Source organism: Phascolarctos cinereus, unplaced genomic scaffold (assembly GCF_003287225.1).
Source record: "Phascolarctos cinereus isolate Bilbo 61053 unplaced genomic scaffold, phaCin_HiC Scaffold_1;HRSCAF=81, whole genome shotgun sequence".
Taxonomy (NCBI): domain Eukaryota; kingdom Metazoa; phylum Chordata; class Mammalia; order Diprotodontia; family Phascolarctidae; genus Phascolarctos; species Phascolarctos cinereus.
Genome location: NW_027555514.1, coordinates 27239983 through 27259366, shown reverse-complemented (window position 1 = coordinate 27259366; position 19384 = coordinate 27239983). Strand labels below are relative to the sequence as shown.

At 42.1% G+C, this 19384-nt stretch overlaps 1 protein-coding gene across 8 annotated transcripts in view; it reads right to left on the bottom strand.

Annotated features, from left to right (window-relative positions):
• Window positions 1-956: 956 nt before the first annotated feature.
• Window positions 957-19384, bottom strand: part of NEK10 (NIMA related kinase 10) — a 242095-nt gene continuing 223667 nt past the window's right edge. For all 8 annotated transcript variants that reach the window (XM_020993333.2, XM_078151319.1, XM_078151323.1 and 5 more), the window contains 4 exons: window positions 13250-13358; window positions 11696-11748; window positions 11532-11587; window positions 957-4786 (listed from right to left, as the gene is read on the bottom strand). In XM_020993333.2, the coding sequence (XP_020848992.1) occupies window positions 4738-4786; window positions 11532-11587; window positions 11696-11748; window positions 13250-13358 (267 nt within the window). In that variant the 3' untranslated portion in view covers window positions 957-4737. The remainder of the gene's footprint in view (window positions 4787-11531; window positions 11588-11695; window positions 11749-13249; window positions 13359-19384) is intronic.

Here is a 19384-nt window from a genome sequence, read left to right as displayed (position 1 = left end):
TAGCTGCCAAGGAGACTGCTGTGTTTATGAGTGAGCAAGCTTTAAGGAAAAAACCTAATAGCTCTGTATCGTGGATCGAGCCACTGGCACAACAAATCTGCAGCGCTCACTAGTCACCTGTTCAGAATAGTAAAGTCCTTTTTATTTCTCGTGTGGATCTCAAGCAATATCACAGGCAAAAAAAGTAATCAACAATAACGTCTTCTTGACTATGACAGAAGTTTCTAGGAAACATTTGAATCTTCTGATTAATGTGAAAAACAGTATTAACGGAGACGCATGCCGTATACAACAGCGCTGGACTTGAAAAACAAAATCTAGCTAAAATTCATGAACTGAGTATGCATATTTTTAGGAGAATAATTAATACAATTTCAGTGGTATCTGGAGATACATTTGAACATGTTACATATAAAATTTACTATGTACATACAGATGCATATATATGTACACATACGCATGTATCCTACATATAGTATGTGTATGTACATCTTTCTTGCCTTCTCGGTATGTGTATGTCTACATAAATCAAAGCATTATGTGCATACATATATACGTATGACCAATAATTGCACTTAGAAGCCAAAAATAAAAAGCTGAATATTTGGAGGAAGTTTTACCTAAGCAGCTGAGGCCAAGAGATGGGGCTATTCATCGTTTTTGGTTCTGGGTTCCCTAGAGCTGAATCTCCAAGGTGTCTCTGGGCAGTTGCTTTGGCCAAACCCTTTTTGTACCGGCAGCACCTGTTCTGTGCTCCAGCAAATAAACATGACAAAAAGCAAGTGAAAGCAATGAAAACCACTTAAAAGAGTCAAGTTTCTAACTTCATACAGAAGGCTAACGTTATTTTCACAGAAACTGAGGCTGAAAAAACCAACAAAAACCAAAGCAGAGCCAGGACCCATTTCCTCTCCCACTGGCCCTCCCATTTAAGAAAGCACATTTAAGGAAACCAATAGCAAAGGACGTGGCTTTTTATCTGCATAATACTGATGAAAAACAACCATGCAATATCACAGTCATCGCACATGAAAAATATTCATGGTACTTGTTGGTGAACATTTGTGGCACAGTTCGAAAACACCCTGGTGAAGTCCGGGATTTGAGCATCAAGATTCATCTCATCTTGTCAGTTGAATGCAGGCACCCTAAGGATAACATTGACCCCTAATCAATAGCACTACACATTGTAATGTTTGGGACAACTGATCGACTGTCTGATGAGGACAGTCCTGTGTGCCAAGGAAGTAAGAGTGCCAATTAACAACAAAAGCCATTGCACATGAGGACGCAAATATCCACACTCAACATGAGCACTTCTGCAGGTTTCCCAAAAGACTCCGTCATTAACCTTTGGTGCAGGGAGTGAGTTATTGTTACTAATGATAGTTTAGCCATAAAGGGGCCTGCAGAGCACATGTGTGAGAGATGACGACAAGCAGGTGTAACTGTTGCAATCACTTCATTGGGAATGGAAAATCTGGGCTTAAAAAAGTAAAACAAGGTTCAACAGCACATATTCAGACATAGCTGATGGACCAAAATATAATTAACTGAAGCATCCGCGAATCAAAAGTGAGCCCAAAAGGCTGATTTGTATTCTAGCTATACAAAGCTAAGCCCCTTTGAATTACGTGAACTAAGTGGGATTTTCACAGCACCACAAATAATTACAAATTATACAGAAGAGAGAGGCAAAATAAGAGAAATGCAATCAATAAGAGATTATCAAGACTTTCCCTGCTCAATGAAGAACTTGTTCACACAGGAAGACGATTAAGATAGTCAAAAGCAAAATTAATAGACTTTCACTACAAGCCAGCCTCTCCTTGCTGTCACGTTAAGGAGTCAGCCTTCACCTCCCGCAGGCCCCTTGGGATACAAATCAAGGCATTGAATAGTACCCTAGGTAGTACCTAACTTCCCTCCAGCAGCTCAGGCCCAAGGAGAATCATACATTTGTCTGACAATGGTAGGCTAAGGAGTCAATTCAAAAACTGGCTCTCTTTAGAAAAAAGAACAATGTATGTAGGCACAGAAGGACAGGAAACTATCGCTGGGCAGAGGATCCATTGATTTTGCTGTTGTTTATGCTTTTAGTCCCCCGTTCTACTTAGAAGAGTTGTAACTTCTGGTATATTCAATGACACTGGAAGGGTCCAAACACTTACACACTTCCAGGGAAATAGCCATTTGTTTACTCCCAAATCAATAATATCAAATGCAAACACTTACAAAACAACAACAAAACCCTGGGAAAAAAAATTTTTTTTGGGGGGGGCACTTTCTTAACAAAGTCTGATGTCTGGATTCTGCACTTTGACACCAGGTCAGAAAGGATATCGTTTTGACCACTGTGCTTGTCACCCACTCCTGTTTATGATCATTTATGAGCCTCAAGCCCAGGATGCATGGAATAGCCTAGTTTAGGAGCACTTGACTTCTGTTCCATGGTAAGGTTCTGGGCTTCCTCTAGCTCTGCCTGGGCTTTCAGCAGCTGCCAGGGGCTACATGGAAGAGGATCAAGGAATGAAACCCTGAGGTTGCCACTCGAGCCAAAATTAAGTAATAACTGAGCGAAGGCCAGGATATGGATGGGCAAAATGAGGTCATCATAGCCTTTGAGCTTACACTTGAATTGACAGAGGGATGAAGAATGCTTATTATGCCCATAGATTTGGAGACGGTCAAGCATCCCTTGGTAATTGAAGTAATGGGGTGAGTGACTTGCTGGGGTCACTCCTCATCGCTATTCATAGTAATCAAAAGAATCACAATGTTTTCAGATTTGTGCACGCCCCCTGACAAGTCCAGATTCTCACATGTCTGCTTCTGGTTGAAAAACATACATAAAACAAAAGCACTTACGTGGACAGGATATGACTAAAGAAGTCAAAGAACAGAGAAAAAAGCTGGAAAAGCTTGATAATACAGATATTTTAAACAGTATTCTCCCTCAAATCTGGATTCTCTAATCTTGTAACTGGGCCCCTGTGAACAAAAACAAATGCCCCAAGGAACTTTGCTGGCATCGAAAAGGAAGACTTCTTATGTGATCACTCAATTCTGCTCTGCCATGAACAGTCAGGGGCGGGCCTTTGGAACTCTGACTAAACCTTTTTTTTTTTCCTTACTATTGTACTTTAAAAAAAAAAGCATTTCCAATCACCTTAGAGATACAGCTCTTATTTTAAATTATAATGCCTTTGTAGTAACTGATTTGGTAACAAAGATTCCCCCAGAGGTATAAGTGTAAACTTTATGGGAATGAATATATATATTTTAAATATTAAAAATATGTATCAGATCACTCTCTTTGGGCCATTTTAAGATAGAGAATAAACTAAATAGATATATTAGTTTAGCGATATACGATCAGCCAAATCCTTTCCCTGTTGTGAAAAAGTAAGACTACAACTAGATACTTGAAAAAAGTCAGCAAAAGGCTCTTACATGAAAGCAGTATTTAGGCCTGCCTTAGTACTGCATATTTAAAGGCCCGTGAAGGGTGTTAAAAGGAGACGCAGTATCCCGTAGTAAGGAAGCTCTAATTTGGCATGGGAAGTTTTACAAAGCCTTGTCAAGACACACTGTAGCTACCCAGGAAGCAGTATGTATACACATGTGTCTATGCACACACAGGTACCAGAGATGATCATTTGAGAACTCTATCTTATAGTCAACAGCCAGATTTATACAGGGATGTGTCACTGTTTGGCATTTTGATATTCTGATAAATATATACACACAAATCTCATGTGTTATGTATATGACAATACACACATATATATATATACATATATGTTACTCTTTATAGTAGTTCACACTGGATATAAGAACTGAACACTCATTACACAATAATTTCCTTTTCAAACAACTGTTTAAACTTCAAGAGGGCAGGCTGGGGAGTCAGGATGATCAGATCTCGGCGACGGGGTGTACATCTTTTCAACTTTCAGTAATCCCTGCAGGTTTGATTAGCAGCAAAGCATCCCTTTCATCTAGGTATTTATTTTTTAGGTAAACATAAAATATCTCCATATATACACATTTATATGTACATACATATGCACACTGTACATGAATATAGTCTACTCTTCTGGCCTAAAATTCAAAAACTGACAGTTACTCTCTGAAGCTGTACAGCTTGCAAATACTGTCTACGCTGTATCAAACTTGAAGGTTATTAGCACCCAGGTGGTTGAGATCAAGCCAATTCTTTCATTTAAGTTGCAAACTGCAGTTTGGGATTTCTATTAAAATTAGCATTGGATACAGTGAGTCACCCAATTTGTTATCTGAATCTTGCTTTGTTTTTGTTCTTGTTTTTCAAATCTATCCCTATTTTTGATACAAGGAAGGCTACATGCCCTTAAACACACAGTTCCAGCAATCCTGAGGATCACATTATTGTTTAAAAAAATAGGAAAAACTATTTTTTTAAATGGAAGAAAGTTCTGTTAAGGAATGTTAACTCCCAGCAAATGAAACTTGCAGCATTCTAACTGCGTAGCAGGCACAGAGCTCCCTGCAGAGACCGGAGCGGCCGTGGATGGCAGCCGCATGCCCTGTGCATCAAGAACCCCGGAAGGCATCCTGGATTCATTTCAGCATTGGTTTCTTCTCTTCAATACCCTTCCGGCAGAGCCTGTCCCTTTGGCCATCACACGGTAATAACTGAAGTCCTGGCAGGTTAACTTCATTGGTAAAAACAAACCCCAGTCCACTCAAAACATTTCATCTTTTCGTTGGATAGCTCTTTGCTCCCCATGGATAGGAATGATACCTAAAGAGAAAAGAGGCTCTAGTGAGAAATACTTGAGTTCACACTATCTTACTGCTATTAGGAGAGGCAGCCCTGCCTCTCTGCTGGAAGAATCTTCAACTGGGAGCCAGAAGATGGAACGTCAAGTCCTTGGTCATGACTCATCACTGCCATGAGACTACGTCTAACCTCCTTGAACCCCCGTCTCCTTAATAGAGACATCACTATTTGTACTGCACCACGGCAAAGTCCTTTTCAAACTCTGAAGTTCTATATTGAGGGGAACTCTTATTAGGAGGCCATTAATGAAAACATGCTTGTGCAGACAGCAAAGGAAATGTGAATGTTAAAAGAGTCCCTCAGAAAGGAAGATGTTGATTCTGGTGCTCACTTAAATGGAAAATAATGAAGCAGTTCAAAGTGATTTGCAGATATTTGAATGTCAATGGACTTAAAAATGTGTGTTTTTACTTGCTGGGTAGTCATTCTGGCAAATGAAAGTATACAGAGGGAGATATGCCTCCTGGGCAAAGACTACTTGGTGCTTTGCTGGGACTCAATAAATGTTTGTGATTTTTCCCTATCATAAAATAATCTTGGTGCATATTTTAAAATTCACATATGTATTTGATTCTACATAGATTATCTTCTCTAATTGTACATAAATTTGGCAGGGTTCCGCACCAAGAGCCTCAATATGAAAACAGAGAAAAATAATGTTCTTTTCTTGGAGTAATTAAATATGGATGTACCCACAAGTTCAACATTTATGCTTACTGTATGGTTCATAGCCAATGGAAATGGTGGCAGAGGCAGAAGATCTGGGTTCAAATCCTGGCCCTGTTGTATCCTAGCTGATTCACTAGGGACTCCTCTCACTATCTATTCATCTCTAAAATGGGGATTACACACTATTTATCTTCAGGATTGGAAGGAGACTCCAGTGTACACTTTAATATGCCCTGTAAATATGAGCTATTATTATGGGAAGAGCCCCAAAGGAAAACTAATTAACTTGGGGTACCTCCTGGCTGCTTAATTCACCCACTGTGTAGCCTCATCTGGATCTAGCCCCCCCAGCACCTACATTATGTTGTATATCCTTCACTGATACTGTTTTCCTTCCAATGAAAACCCCAGTCTTTGGGGGCCTATTCCCTCAGGCCCTTCTCTCTAAGCCTGATCTAGTAACTGGATCATACTAAGGTGCTGAGGGACGATATGTGCTTAATGGGTTACCATCTCCAAGATAAAAACCTTGTTTCAACATGGGATCCCAGTGCCCTCCAAAAGGTATTTTAGATACCTCATGGCCCCTGACGGCCTTTGGGGCCTCTCAGATTATATAACACAGGAATGAACAATCTTTTCACCCCACAGGTAACAAACCAGACAGAAAACCTGCAGAAAACTCCCCAACAAGCTGTCATCCCATCTTGACTCACAAGATTTTCAGTTAACAGGAAACTGGGGCAACTTCTGGGGCAACTCTCTTTGTCAGAACAAGCTCTTCTTGACATTGAGCCTAAATCTGCCTTTTCTGTAACTTGTACATGCACAGCTCTGAGTGCCGCTGAGGGTAAGCAGGGCAAGTCAGATCCACGGGCCACGTAACAGGCCTTCAAACACTTGGCCTCACCTTCCTCCCCACGGATGCAGCTCAAGCACCGCCTTCCACACGACGCCCTGTCTCATCCCCTAAGTGCTAGTACTCCCCCTCCCCAAATACCTTGGATTGAACTACCCTGTATTTACCTGGAAATATTTCAGTGTATACTTCTTACCCTGCACCACCCCACCCCTGCCCCTTAGAATGTAAGAGAATAGAAATGATTTCATTTCTTGCATTTGAATCCACAGTGCCCAGAATTGTGCCGGGCACACAGGAGGCATTTAGTAAATGCTTACTGAATCAAGTGACTGACTAGCACGTCCAATACATCCTCTCTATCTCCAAATCTCATGTAGCACAGCCTCTGGTCCCCTCGTCATTCTGCCCCTGAAAGCATTCAGGGCTAAGCATGAAAGTAAGCTTGGTTCAGGCATACCATCTCTATCTATATTTACCTATGTCTAGTATAGCGCATATAGGTATACGCATGTATATAGACTTATGATACCATGTAAAGAAATTTATGCATGTATATGTATATATTCAATCTATATTTATTCTGTATATATACATGCATATATATGAATGCATGTATGTTATCTCTATGTTTCTTTCTTTGTGTGTTCTCTCTCCCCTCCTTCTCTCTCTCTTCTGTCTCCCTCTTTCTCCTTCCCCTTCTCTCTCCTTCCTTCTTTCTCTCCCTTACTCTCTCTCTCTTTCCTCTCTCTCTCTCTTTCCTCCCTCTCTGTCTCTCTCCCTCCCTCTCTCTGGCTCTCTGTGTCTCTCTCTCTGTCTCTCTCTCTCTCTCTCTCTCTCTCTCTCTCTCTCTCTCTCTCTCTCTCTCTCTCTCTCTCTCTCTCTTCCCTTGTTGGCTCTAACATTGGCTTCCCGAGGACAGGAATTGTTACTTTTTTTGTCTTTGTCTTCTCAGCCCCTAGCACGGTCCTTGGCACATGGCAGGCGCCTAATAAATCGTTGATTCACTCATTTATAGGGTAATCATGGCCTACTTTTCTCAGTCCCTCCCATGCTGCACCCTGGTCTGTCTGCTCATATCGGGCTCACTTGCTGAAAGGCTCAATGTAATTTTTAGAGCTGGAGGGGGCCTTGGAAATAATTCAGGCCCCTTCCTTCTCCCACTGGAGAGAGGATAGATTGAGACCTGCACTAATTGTGGGTCATCTTCAATCACACAGCTGGAGGCCAAGTCCCCTAAGCCTCGGTCCATGGTTCTTTTCCCCATACCACTCACTCCTGTTCCAAAGCAATTGTTTCTCTCTGGAACATCCTCCCCCTGAAGCAAGCAAAGTATATTCTGTCCAGTTTCGGAAAATCCCAATGGACCCATGTAACTTTTTCCCCTAATGTGAGAACTCCCTCCACCGACATAGATTTAGAAATGTCTGTGATTTGGTAATTAAGCCATACTGAGTGGCCTGAAGCCCTAAGAAATTAAATGACCTGCCCAAGGTCACATAACTAGTGAGCACCAGAGGCAGGATTTGAACCCCAGGCCTTGCTGGCTTTAAGCCCAGCAGTACACTAGCCACTAAGCCAGGCTGCTCATTACTTTAAATGCTCAACAAAATCCCCCTTCTCTGCCTCGCCCCTCTCCCAAGCCTTCCCAATTTGGTCAGAGGATGCAAGGTTTCTCCCAGCCCCTCTGCATCAGAACATGGAAACTAGTTATTTCCAATAAGTTTGGGTTGACAGCTGTCCTCAAGCCCTACAAAGAACAGCTTACTGTTGAATTCATGTCTCAGCCTCATGCTCTCAGGCCTCTCAGCTGATACTACTTGGTCTCGAACTGCAAACTTCCCTAAGGCAGGGCCCGCTAGCATGGGGCTGCTCCAATGCCCTCTGCGGAGGGTTTCTTCAGAAGCCCACATGGAACATTTTACACATAAGCCAACGATCTGATATCACCAACTAACACCATAGATTAGGGGTCCCCAGATGTAGAACTGAAAGGGACTTGGAAGGCCACAGACTCCAGCCATCTCACTCTGGAGCCTAAAGAGACCAAGGCCAGAGAAGGAAAATGGGCTGGGACTTGAATTAGGTGTCCTGAGCCCAGCTCTGGTCTTCATCTACTTCAAGCCCTTTGATAAAGATCAGAGGGTCTGGGTGGATGATAGTGGAGACATTTCTCTAAGGCTAGGAGTAAGGGGGAATACATTTTTGAATTACACATGAAATTTTAAAGATTATCTCCCTGTCTTCAAGATGCTCCCAGAGTTGGTCTGTAGAGAAAACACCAGAGTGACAGCTGATCTTATTTTGAAAAATCTGGTTGCTGCATTTTTCCTTGTTTATGGATAATTATTTCTAATTGGAACCTGTCCCATTTCTTAGCAATTAGTGACCACCTGGAAATAGCTGATAGCCGTAGGCAGAGTCAAGGGTTATTGTTCTCAGTTCTCAGTGATTAGTTCCCAAGAAATACCCTGCCTAGGAGCTGCAGCTGCTATAAAAAGCTGAGACAGGAAAATGTGAAAGTACAGGGACTTGGGAGCAAATAAAAACATGTATGTGACCAGCTCATTACTGGAATCTGATTCTGTGAGCCATGTTTCCCATTCCATTCAGCTCAGCATTGTGATACGTCACATTCACCATCTTTATATGAGACATTATCATGTCTTTATCACACTGAAGAAAACGTTCTCTTCTTCGGGTGTTTCAGAACAAGGATCTCAAACCATGCCACGAATCCAAGGGTGGCTCCCGTGACATGTGGCCAGCGGTCCTTCAATCCAGATGTACATGGAACTGGATCAACAGATCCTTCTGATGGTGAGCAAAGACTAGCTTGCCTCTATATAACTGTGCAAATGTTGTTTCCTCCATTAGCCTGTGAGCTCCGAGGGAAGGAAGGGAATGAGAATATATTAAGCGCCTGCTGTATGTGCCAGGCACTGTGATAGGCACTTTGCAACAACCCTGAAAGTTAGGTGCTGTTACTATTCCCATTTCACAGGCCAGGAAAATGAGGCAGGAAGCAGTTAAGCAACTTGGCCACACAACTAGTGAATGTCTGGAGCGGGATTTGATCTCAGGCCTTCCTGAATCCAGGCCCAGCACTTTATTTACTGGGCTACCTAGCTCCTTGAGAGCAGATACTGTCTTCTTTGTATCCCCAGAAATGAGCACAATGCATAGTAAGTCCTTTATGTTGACTTGACTAGTAGTGTATATTAACTAGTGTGACAAATTAAAATCAAATATAGTTTGAGTTTAAAACTACTCTTCTAGACAAAAAGCACGATTTGGTTGGACGTACCATGACCTCTAATTTTGAAAAGTATTAAGAATGATGGGACTGAAAAGAGGTAGTCATAATTTCTCTACATGAGCAAAAAAAACCCCACGTATTTCACTTTTTAAACAAGATACAAAGCTCCTCTAAGACCTACATCTTATAACTTTGATATAAGATTCAACAGGTTGCTCAACCTTGCCGAAAACAACCAGCTCTATGCATCGCACAAATGGAAGCTTACTTACAGCTCCCTTGTACACCAAGCTTCAGCTTTGGTATTTCTTCTGGGTTGTGAGAACAAGATGGGCCTGAGATCTGTACCCTCAACAGGAATGCAATTAAAAAAGTTTTCCATCATGCCACTGCAAGTTTAGGCAGATTCCAACTTCAAATCAGGAGGCATTTCAAATCAAGGGCATGGGTGGCTGGTGTCACCCAGGACAGACTGGATGTAGCAACCCCCAGAGGAACAATTTTGTATTAGTACTGCGTTTCAGGACTGTACTGGGTAGAAAGGAAAAGTCAATTATTCAACCAGCACTCCAGAGAAGGGGGGTGGGTGGTGGTGGTGGTAATGTCTCATAACGATTTATCTTTGGAGAACAAGAATTACTCATACCTTCTCTGAACAATCATAACAAATCCACATTTATAGAAGTAGTGTTTTGGAAATAAATCATCAAACCAAGATAGTAGTTGAGTAATCTTAGACATGTGAGATTCATGAGAAAATCTTTGCAGAGAAAGGATAAGAACAGTCAAGAATTTAACCATCTCTCCAAAGATGTTTTTTTTAAATCATCTAATGGCCTAAAAATGCTTCTTTCTTTCATTCTCTTTTCTTTTTGGGGGGGAGGGGGCATTGACCTGGAAGGGTGGGCAGCACGGCCAAATGAGCAGTCCTGTATCCTTCCTGGGACAATGTGGAAATTTTACCCTGAGTTATATTGATAAATGAATATGCATGTAAGTGTATAAATAACTCGATGAGGAGTGGATTCAGTATGAAAGCTGAGACAAAGCAGTACAGTCAACAGGACAAGCCAACAAGCATCTATTAAGTGCCAACTGTGTACCAAGCACTGTGCCAAGTGTTAGGGATGCCAACAAGGGCAAAAGATAGTCTGCTCTCAAAGAGCCCACAGTCAAATGGGAAAGACAACATGCAAACAATGAGGCATGAACTAAATTGAGGTCCTTGGACTGGACGAACTTTAGGTTCTGGAACTCTATGAAGCTAGAAAATTGATCTCTTGGTGCCAATTAAAGGGATAGAACGTTTGAAGAAATTAAATGAGAAATTGGCAGAATCTTTATAGATCACAAACAATCGAACACAGCCTACAACTCGACAATACCTAAGATTTTTAATTATATTCAGAGAATGGCTGTCTACAGCAGCAAACCCTCCTGCCCCCAACGAGCACATCTGAATTTTCTTCACACTGGTTCCTTTTTTAGCTTGTGTGTGTGATTCTGAATGAGGAATAAAATACGCGATTTTGGGTTTTGGAAACATGAATTTACAATCCTTCAAGAGGAATGAGAGGAAAAAACTCCTAATAGATGCCTGGCTTGGAAGTGCCTTTTATTCAATTCCATTTATTATTATTTTTTAATGGAAGAAAAGGAATGAGACAAAATTGCAACTGAGTGGTCACCACCTTTCTGTTTCAATAGTGAATACAGCAGCTGCATCCACATAAAGAGCTGCCATTAGAAATCTCTTTCATCCATGGTTTTTATCTAGCCTAGGCCGATATGTTTTTTTTTTTTAATGATTTTCAATGAAAATTGGAAGAAGAAAGCTGAAACTGAAGATATAAATCAGATTCATCATTCCACTATCCCGATTCCTCGTTCTTATTTTTGAAGTAAATGCCAGATCTCACCTGTTAGAAGTAAAATTGTAATAGCCACTTTCTTCCAGCACTTCTTCAATCACAGTCTAGAGGTGAAGGAAATTCAGTTCAGTAACTGAATGAAATATTCACTGAATGAAAAGTCAACAACAACAAAACCATATAATTGTTCAAAGGCAATACACAAACCTGACCTGCATCTGTTCATAGGTTATTCCCTCCTCCAGATCAAGGCTGCTGGGAAGTCCTGAAATAGTTAAATGATATCAGGTAGGTGAACATTAGAAGTCTGGCTGAGGTTAAGTTAACCTTTGATAGCAATTAGGACACAACTGTGGGGAGAACACAGCAATTTCTTAATGATAAAAATGGGTAATTTCTCCTATTAGATCAATCATAATGCTAACATGAAAAGTTGATGAAGGAATTTCTATTGCAAAACAAAACACTCCTTACCCATTGCTAAGTAAGTAAACTAGAGGCTAGTTACGAGAGCCAGACTGCCACGGACCGCCTTGCTGAGCTACAGAAACCCCACGGAGCCAATAAGGCACACCAATGAGGCATACGCTCGGAGGAAAAGAATCGGGAGGGAATCAAGGGGGTGCGAAAAAAGGCAGCTGAGCTTTTGTGTGGCTGCCTAGAGAGGAGGCAGATCCAGTTGACACAACCGCTGGAACAAAAACCGAACCCCAACAGTCTTTGTCCTTCACTGTTCACTCCCCTTGTCCCAGGTGGCCATGACATAATGGGCTCTGAGCTCTTTCTGGAACTCAGGGCTGGGTCACTGTGCCTGAGCAGAGCCTGGAAAGCTCTTGGAAAAGAGAGCAAGGGTTTCCTTTGTCTCCTCAGAGCATTTCTGGCCTGAAACCCATTCATTTGCCGTAACAGACATCAAGGCAAGCTGCTGTGCTCCCTGCTGACCTTGACCTGAGGGCCTGTTGGCTTCCCCATGCTCCTCATTTTAGAACCTTGGCCAAGCTTTGGAAATGCTATTGCAAAACCAGAAAAGAAATTCAGTCGTTTGAGGAGTGGGACTGCTTTGTCTGATGTCCAGAGCACAACAAAACCCCTCGTGCTTTCTAAATCCAACAGGATGGCCCTGATTCCAGAGCAAGAATGTGTGGTCAGCCCAGCAAGCATCACCATTTAAAGGACTTCAAAGACTGACGAAGGGTCTGAAGGCTCAGAGCCACCTTCTCACAGCCATGTGAGTGCTAAATCCATGCAGGAGATGTTCAAAAACAATTCTGTCAGGCCTCTCATTCGAATACTCCACAAAATGTCCAGGGCCTGATTAGCCCCACCCTTCCCTCCATCTCTTAGGTGTTTCACCTCATGGGCATTTCCATCACAGAATGAGCAAGAGAAAGCGGAGAAGCAAATCAAGCAACTGGAAGGAACCCCTGGTCCATCTACTCCAAGTCTCTTTTTACAGGTGAGGTCACGGAAGCGAAATGCCTTTGCCTGGGTCCCTCAGGTAATAAGCATTGAAGGGAAGGTATGAAGATGAAACACGCGGGTTAAAAGAATATCCGGTAAACTCCAATGGGTTTGAATTAGAAGTGATATGCCTACCCCCTCTGCTTTTGACCTGTCCTCCTTGCTACCATGGATAGTCAAGAATTGGTTCTGTTTTCTTTTCCTTCTAAGATGAATTCTCTTTACTGAAAACTGCCAATCAAAACTGCCATATTTCCTAGCAGAAAAGTAGATTTCAAAGTATGTTCTGAGCACAAAATCATTACCTGTCCTGTCATTTGGGGATAGGGTATTTCCACCTGATGAGTGCAGTAATAAATGACAATCTGCTGTAAAAAAGTTCGGTTCGATTGGCTCTGGAGATCCTTGGGACAGCTGAAAAGCAAAATAAAAGGATGAGCAGCAGAATTCTCTCCAACCCAGATGGGGTGAGGTTTGTAGTGTTTTTCATTTCTTTGCATTCATGCATAGAAGAGTCAGGGCTCTGTGGTTTTCAGTATCTTGTAAATAGATAAGAAAACATCCTCCTTCCAAAGGTGCTTATCAGAAAGTGGAGGCAGCTAAATCATCGTCAAAGCAAGCTAGATGAGTCCCTAGTCACAGGGGGAATAAAAAGTCCTAGCAACATTATATTTTGTGAATGCAAATTTTTTTAATTGTATAGAAACATAATGGGGTGGAGATGCAACCCCAAATTGTTAGTTTTATCAGATGCAAAAGAAATAAATGCCAATTATTCAACAAAACAATCTCTTTAGTCCAAACCACATTTTCTTTCATTCACTTTCTCTGAAGAGTGACTGACCAGAGAAAACTGCATTTCTTAATACAAATTTTTCAAATTGCTATTCACTAATTTTTGTCTAGAAACATTTTCCTCCTCTCACTTTGAATCTGGGCCTAACACGAGGCAAAAAGATTCACTCCATGACAGAACTTATGAAAGCAGCAGTTACTGACTCCCCTTCTCCACTACTGAATCTTCTGGCCATCTTTTTCAGTTCTAAATAACAATTTCTCACCTCTCTTTTCCTCATCGGTGCCAAGCACCTGTAGTGCTGGAGTCATTTCAGGTTTTTGAGTTAGTACATTTTTAATGTGAGTGCACAGGCACAAAGCAGCCATGAGTTGGACCATTCAGACAATGCAACATAAGTCAAGTCCTTTCCCTTTTGAGGGCATGGCCCCAATTCATGACTCCTAAGCACATTACTTCCTTAACATACTCTGCGTACTGGCCATCCCAAAAACCCCTGCCTCTTCCAGATTCCAAACTGCCCCCAAAACACACTCTAGCCAGAAAGGAGGCATGTTTCTGTTCTCTTCTTAAATCCTGACATTCTCTTCTTCCATGCAACAAGCATTCTGTCATCCTAAAAGCACTAATATAAATGCTACTAGTTTCCCTCAGCCTTCTCTTCCTCTCTTCTCCTTATCCTCTTTTCTTTTCCTCCTCTTCCTCCTTCTTCTCTTCCTGCTTCTCCTTCTTCCTATTGGAATGTGTGCCTATTGAGACCTGTGACTTTCTCTCTTTTTTATTTCACCCCTAGAAAACTTAGCATAGTGCTTGGCACACACATGTCATAAAGGCTGAATGTTTTTTCACTGATTCATTCATCTGCCTTCAGGGGTATTTAAAGACACCTGAAATTAATGGCAACTACTAAGTAACAGGATGGTATCCAGATAACATGGTAAAATAGTATGAAATTACAGGTAGCTTTTAAATATCAAATACTGCATGGGATACCATCAAGGTACTCATTTGAAAAATGTGTGTGTGGCTCTTTGTATGCAAGGGCTTTTCACAGAATCAGAATCACAGTTTCAGAGTTGGAAAGGAATCTCAGAGGCCCCTACCTGAAAAAGAATACCATCTACAACACACCCACCAAGTGGCCATCCACTTAGCCTTTGTCTGGAGAGCTCCAAGGAGGTGGCCCCTATGAGCTCTGCTCTGGAGGCAGCCCAAGTCTCCTGTGTGATCTGAATTGGCCTCTGCCACCTCTGGCCGTAGTGCTGAATCAGCCTCTGCTGCCTCTGGCCATGGTTCTTAGCTCTGGCTTTGGGGTCCAACTCTGCCTCCCAGTTTTTCTGGTTTCCTGTCAGTCTCAGCTCAAACTCTACTTTCTGCAGGGGCCTTTCCCAGTCCCCCCAGCTGCTACTGCCTTTCCTCTAAGATTACCTCCCCTTCACATAGAGTGAGATTTAGAGAGAGATGGATAAATTGGTCTTATGTATAAGCATGTAGCTGTTTGACTGTTATCTCCCCATTAGAAAATGAACTCTCTGAGTGCAGAGACTGTTTTCACCTTTCTTTGTCTCTCCAGTACCTAACACAGCGCCTGGCACATCCTAAGTGCTTCAAACATGTTAGTTGACTTGACAAGACTGCCCTTCAAATACTCGCTAGCTATCATGTCTGCACCCTGTCCCCCAAGTCTTCTCTTTTCCAAGCTAAACCACACAAGATCCCTCCATCACACCTCTCTGGGCATGGATTCAAGGATTTTCACCATCCTGGTTGTCCCCTGGATATGCTCCAGCTTTCCAAATCCACATGGTATTTAGGATAGATTATTCCTACAGGAGTATGTAGAATGGATTGAATGGCCTAGGGTGGTGTCAGGGAGGCTAGAAACATAGATGTCTAAGGCATTTTAATGGTTAGATCTATGGGTCTTGGTGTCTTCATGGATGACATGGGCAGCATGAAACAGTGAAGAGTCAAAGGTAACTCCAAGATGAAGAACTTGGGGTTGGGGGACTATGACTGACAGACTAAACAGTCAGGAAGGGAAGCAGGTTTTAGCAGGAAATGATGAAACTAGATGTGAGAAATGATGACATAGAAACAGAAATGGGCTGGAGACAATTGGAAATACAAGACTGGAAAAGCCAGGGACATTTCTTCTAGGCATTATTAAACCAGAATATGTAAAACTTTTACGATAGATGGTTGTTCACTTAGGTGAGCATGCTATGATCCCAAACACATTTGAAGCCACTTAATAGAATCATAGGATCATAGATTAGAGTCAGGGACCTCTGAGATCATTACATTTGACCCTTGTACACAGAAAGAAATTGGAGGCCAGAGATAGTAAGTTCCTTGCCTGAGGTCACATATATAAGAAACGGAAGCTGCATATTTTAACCTGGGTCCTCTTAATACATCATTTTATAAACCCACAATTCCTCTACAAGCATCTCTGACAGAATTTGAACTGGACAACCCTGGATCCCTTCATCTCCAGAAAACCCATTTCTGTAGGCCCAGAGATAATTCTCTTGTCCAGAGTGATCTAAAACCCTTAGACACAGCAAATTACTCAGAAGGGCAGTGTGGCGTGATAAAATGAATATCAGATTTGAAGTCTGAAGATAAGATTCAAATCCAAACTCTGCTATTTATCACCTGGATGACCTTGAACTGGTCGCTCACTTCTCGGACCTCAGTTTCCTCACTTGTCAAACAAAGTGCTCATACCCCGTAATCTACATTCACCTTCTAGCTCTATGAACTTAAAAATCAGTACGTTAAATAAAAACGGTGACATGCCCACAACATACTTTTTGTTATAATTCAGTCATTTTAGTCGTGTTTGATTCTTCATCACCCCATGTGGGATTTCTTGGCAAGGATACCAGAGAGACTTAATATTTCCTTCTCCAGTTCATTTGACAGATAAGGAAATTGAGGCAAACAGGGTTAAGTGACTTGGCCAGGGTCACCTAGCTACTAAGTGTCTGAGGTCAGATCTGAACTCAGGACGATGAGTCTTCCTGACTTCAGACACAGCAATGTATCCACTGCACTACCTAGCTGCCCCATACTAACTTTACCAAAATACGAAGCTTGAGTTGTGAATGATTCTGTCTACATAATGCTACAGGTTTGGTATTTTTAAAAGGGTCAACTGATAATGTCCTTCACTAAAGACCTACTCTGATTCTAGGTTCTTAGGCAGTAGACCTCAGACTTGGACAGATTCTAGCAAGCCGGAATGGCCCTGTGACGGATGACATCTGTTATCCAAGGACCAGATTAGCCAATATAGCCAAGAGACTGGCCCAGGGATAATGGACTGTTTTTCAAATGACAGCAATTCACAAAACCTGACTGCTAGAGCAAAGAGAAGTTGTTACCTGTGTCAGAGAAAGGAGTGACTACACCAGTAAAATCTGACTCCTTGAAATATTGAGGGATAATTTAAATTATAATGTTTTAGGAAAAGAACTACATTTCATAAGAAACCCAAAGCATCAAAAGACAACTGGAGATAATGACAACGTTACTCATACCAGAATTCATGTTATTGTATTTTGGTGACCTTATCACAAAAGAAGGGCATCACTTGCAGCTGAAACTAATATACAAATTAGGAAGAATCTAATTTCCTTTGTGCAGCTTCTGAAGGAAATTGTGCAACACTTAAATGGAAGCAGGTGGCAGAAATGAAAGGGGTTTTGATAGGTACTGCTACTCTCTCTCCCTCTCCATTACCCCCTTCTACTTTTTGTTGTATGTTTTTCTCTTCTTTCCTTCTATCCCCCTTAATTGACTTACACCACTTTGAGAACATGCTAGATTATATTTTAATAGAAAACTAGGTTTGTGGGATGTTCCTGCTATTTCTCTTGTTTTCTAATAGCTTTTTAAATAACCATTGTCTATAACCATGGAGACCAGAAGCCCTTCATTTGGGTTCAAAACATCAACTTAGGGGAGTCATGGCTGGATAGTAGTGGTTCTTGTGAAAAAAAAATACCTGTTTGCATCAGAGTTTAATTTTTGGAATTTTGGTGCCTTAACAGGAGGCAGCAATGGGATGTGCTCACCAAGAGGATGACTCTAACCCTAATCTGGAGGTCTAATTGTTCAGAACATGGGAAGTGACAAGACATTCCCAAGAGCATCTGACCTGGTCAGACCACGGGGTGCCTCTTTGTTAGGGAGAACATGGACAAGTTGGGGGTGTCCAGAGGAGGAAACAGGCTGCTGTAAGAGCTTCAAGACCATATCACCGGAGATCAGACGATGGAGCTAGGGATAATTCCCCTAGAGAACAGAAAACTTGAAGTGGGAGAATATGACAGAATATCATACATAAAGAGAACATGTCTCTAATTTTTTCTCCAAAGGGCTCTCAGGAGGAAGGGGGATTAGACTTGGTCCATGTTGCCTTAGATGGGACGGCAAAAAGGTTGACTTCAATTTATTATAAGGAGAAACTTCCTAATAACTGGCCCCATCTAAAAATGTAATGAGCTACCTCAGGAGTTGATGGGTTCCCCATCACTGGAGATCTTCCAACAAAGGCTAGATGGCTATTTTGGAGGTATGTTATGGAAGGGATTCCTGTTTGGGAACAGGTTGGAGCTGGCAGTCACTGGGGTCCCTCTCAGCTCTAAGATTCTAGGATTCATCTGGCCTGGGTTTCTAGATGGGTTAGAGCCACAATTATTTCCCCTGAAGCTGGGAAAAGCTACAGCCTCAGGTCTCTATAGGATAAGGAGAAGTGAGTAAGTATCTCCTGGCCCCGCTAGACAAAAGGGAAATTCTGCTTTTAGAAGCCTCACTGTCTGATTGTCAAGGACTGATCTTATGGCCTTATACCTCTAGTAGTAGAAGGATTGGGCCATCAGGGAAGCTGCTTAAGGGGACACACTAAAGCACAGGAATGAGTGATCCAGCTGGCTGGTGCAGTAGGTATCTATCAGGACAATACAGGGGCAGAAGAGAAGAAGAAGGAAGGGAACCAGAGGGACAGACTGTATGGCAGGTGGAATCCTCATGGTAGAGTCAGGTTTCAGTTAAACCAAGAAGGCAGGTGAAATGATAGAAGACTGGTTGAGGATGTAGGGAAATTTGTGGATAATAGTGGGAATTCTGAAGGGTCACATGGAATGGGCTGGGCAATACACAACCCAAGGTAGAGTGGAACTGGCAAGGCAGAGGAGTGATCAGAGGGAAAAGGCATAAATAAGGGCACGATCCATGGGACCATGGGGCAAGGACAACAGGGCTTAGCTATGCTGTGCTCCCCGAGCAGAACCAGACTGCTGGAGGAAGGTGGAGCTCGTCTTCCCTACAGTTCAAGATCACGCTTAAAGCCTTGGTGTCACAGAGGGTTGTGGCCTACATTAGGCTTCTCCTACTCATATGTTAGGTCACTGGATTGAGAGTCAACAAGCATCATCTTTCTCCTTCCTTTAATTTAAGGTTAGACCATGTACTGTGTTGGGCACCCCATTAATTCTGTTAAAGAGGTGACTCTTAGGCACACCAAGATTTTCCATTTGTATTTCCCATATAGCATATTATACCATGGGAGGGTGCTCTGGGGTATCCAGGCTCTTTCCTCAAGCTGCTTTCCAAAGAATACCCAATGGGATTC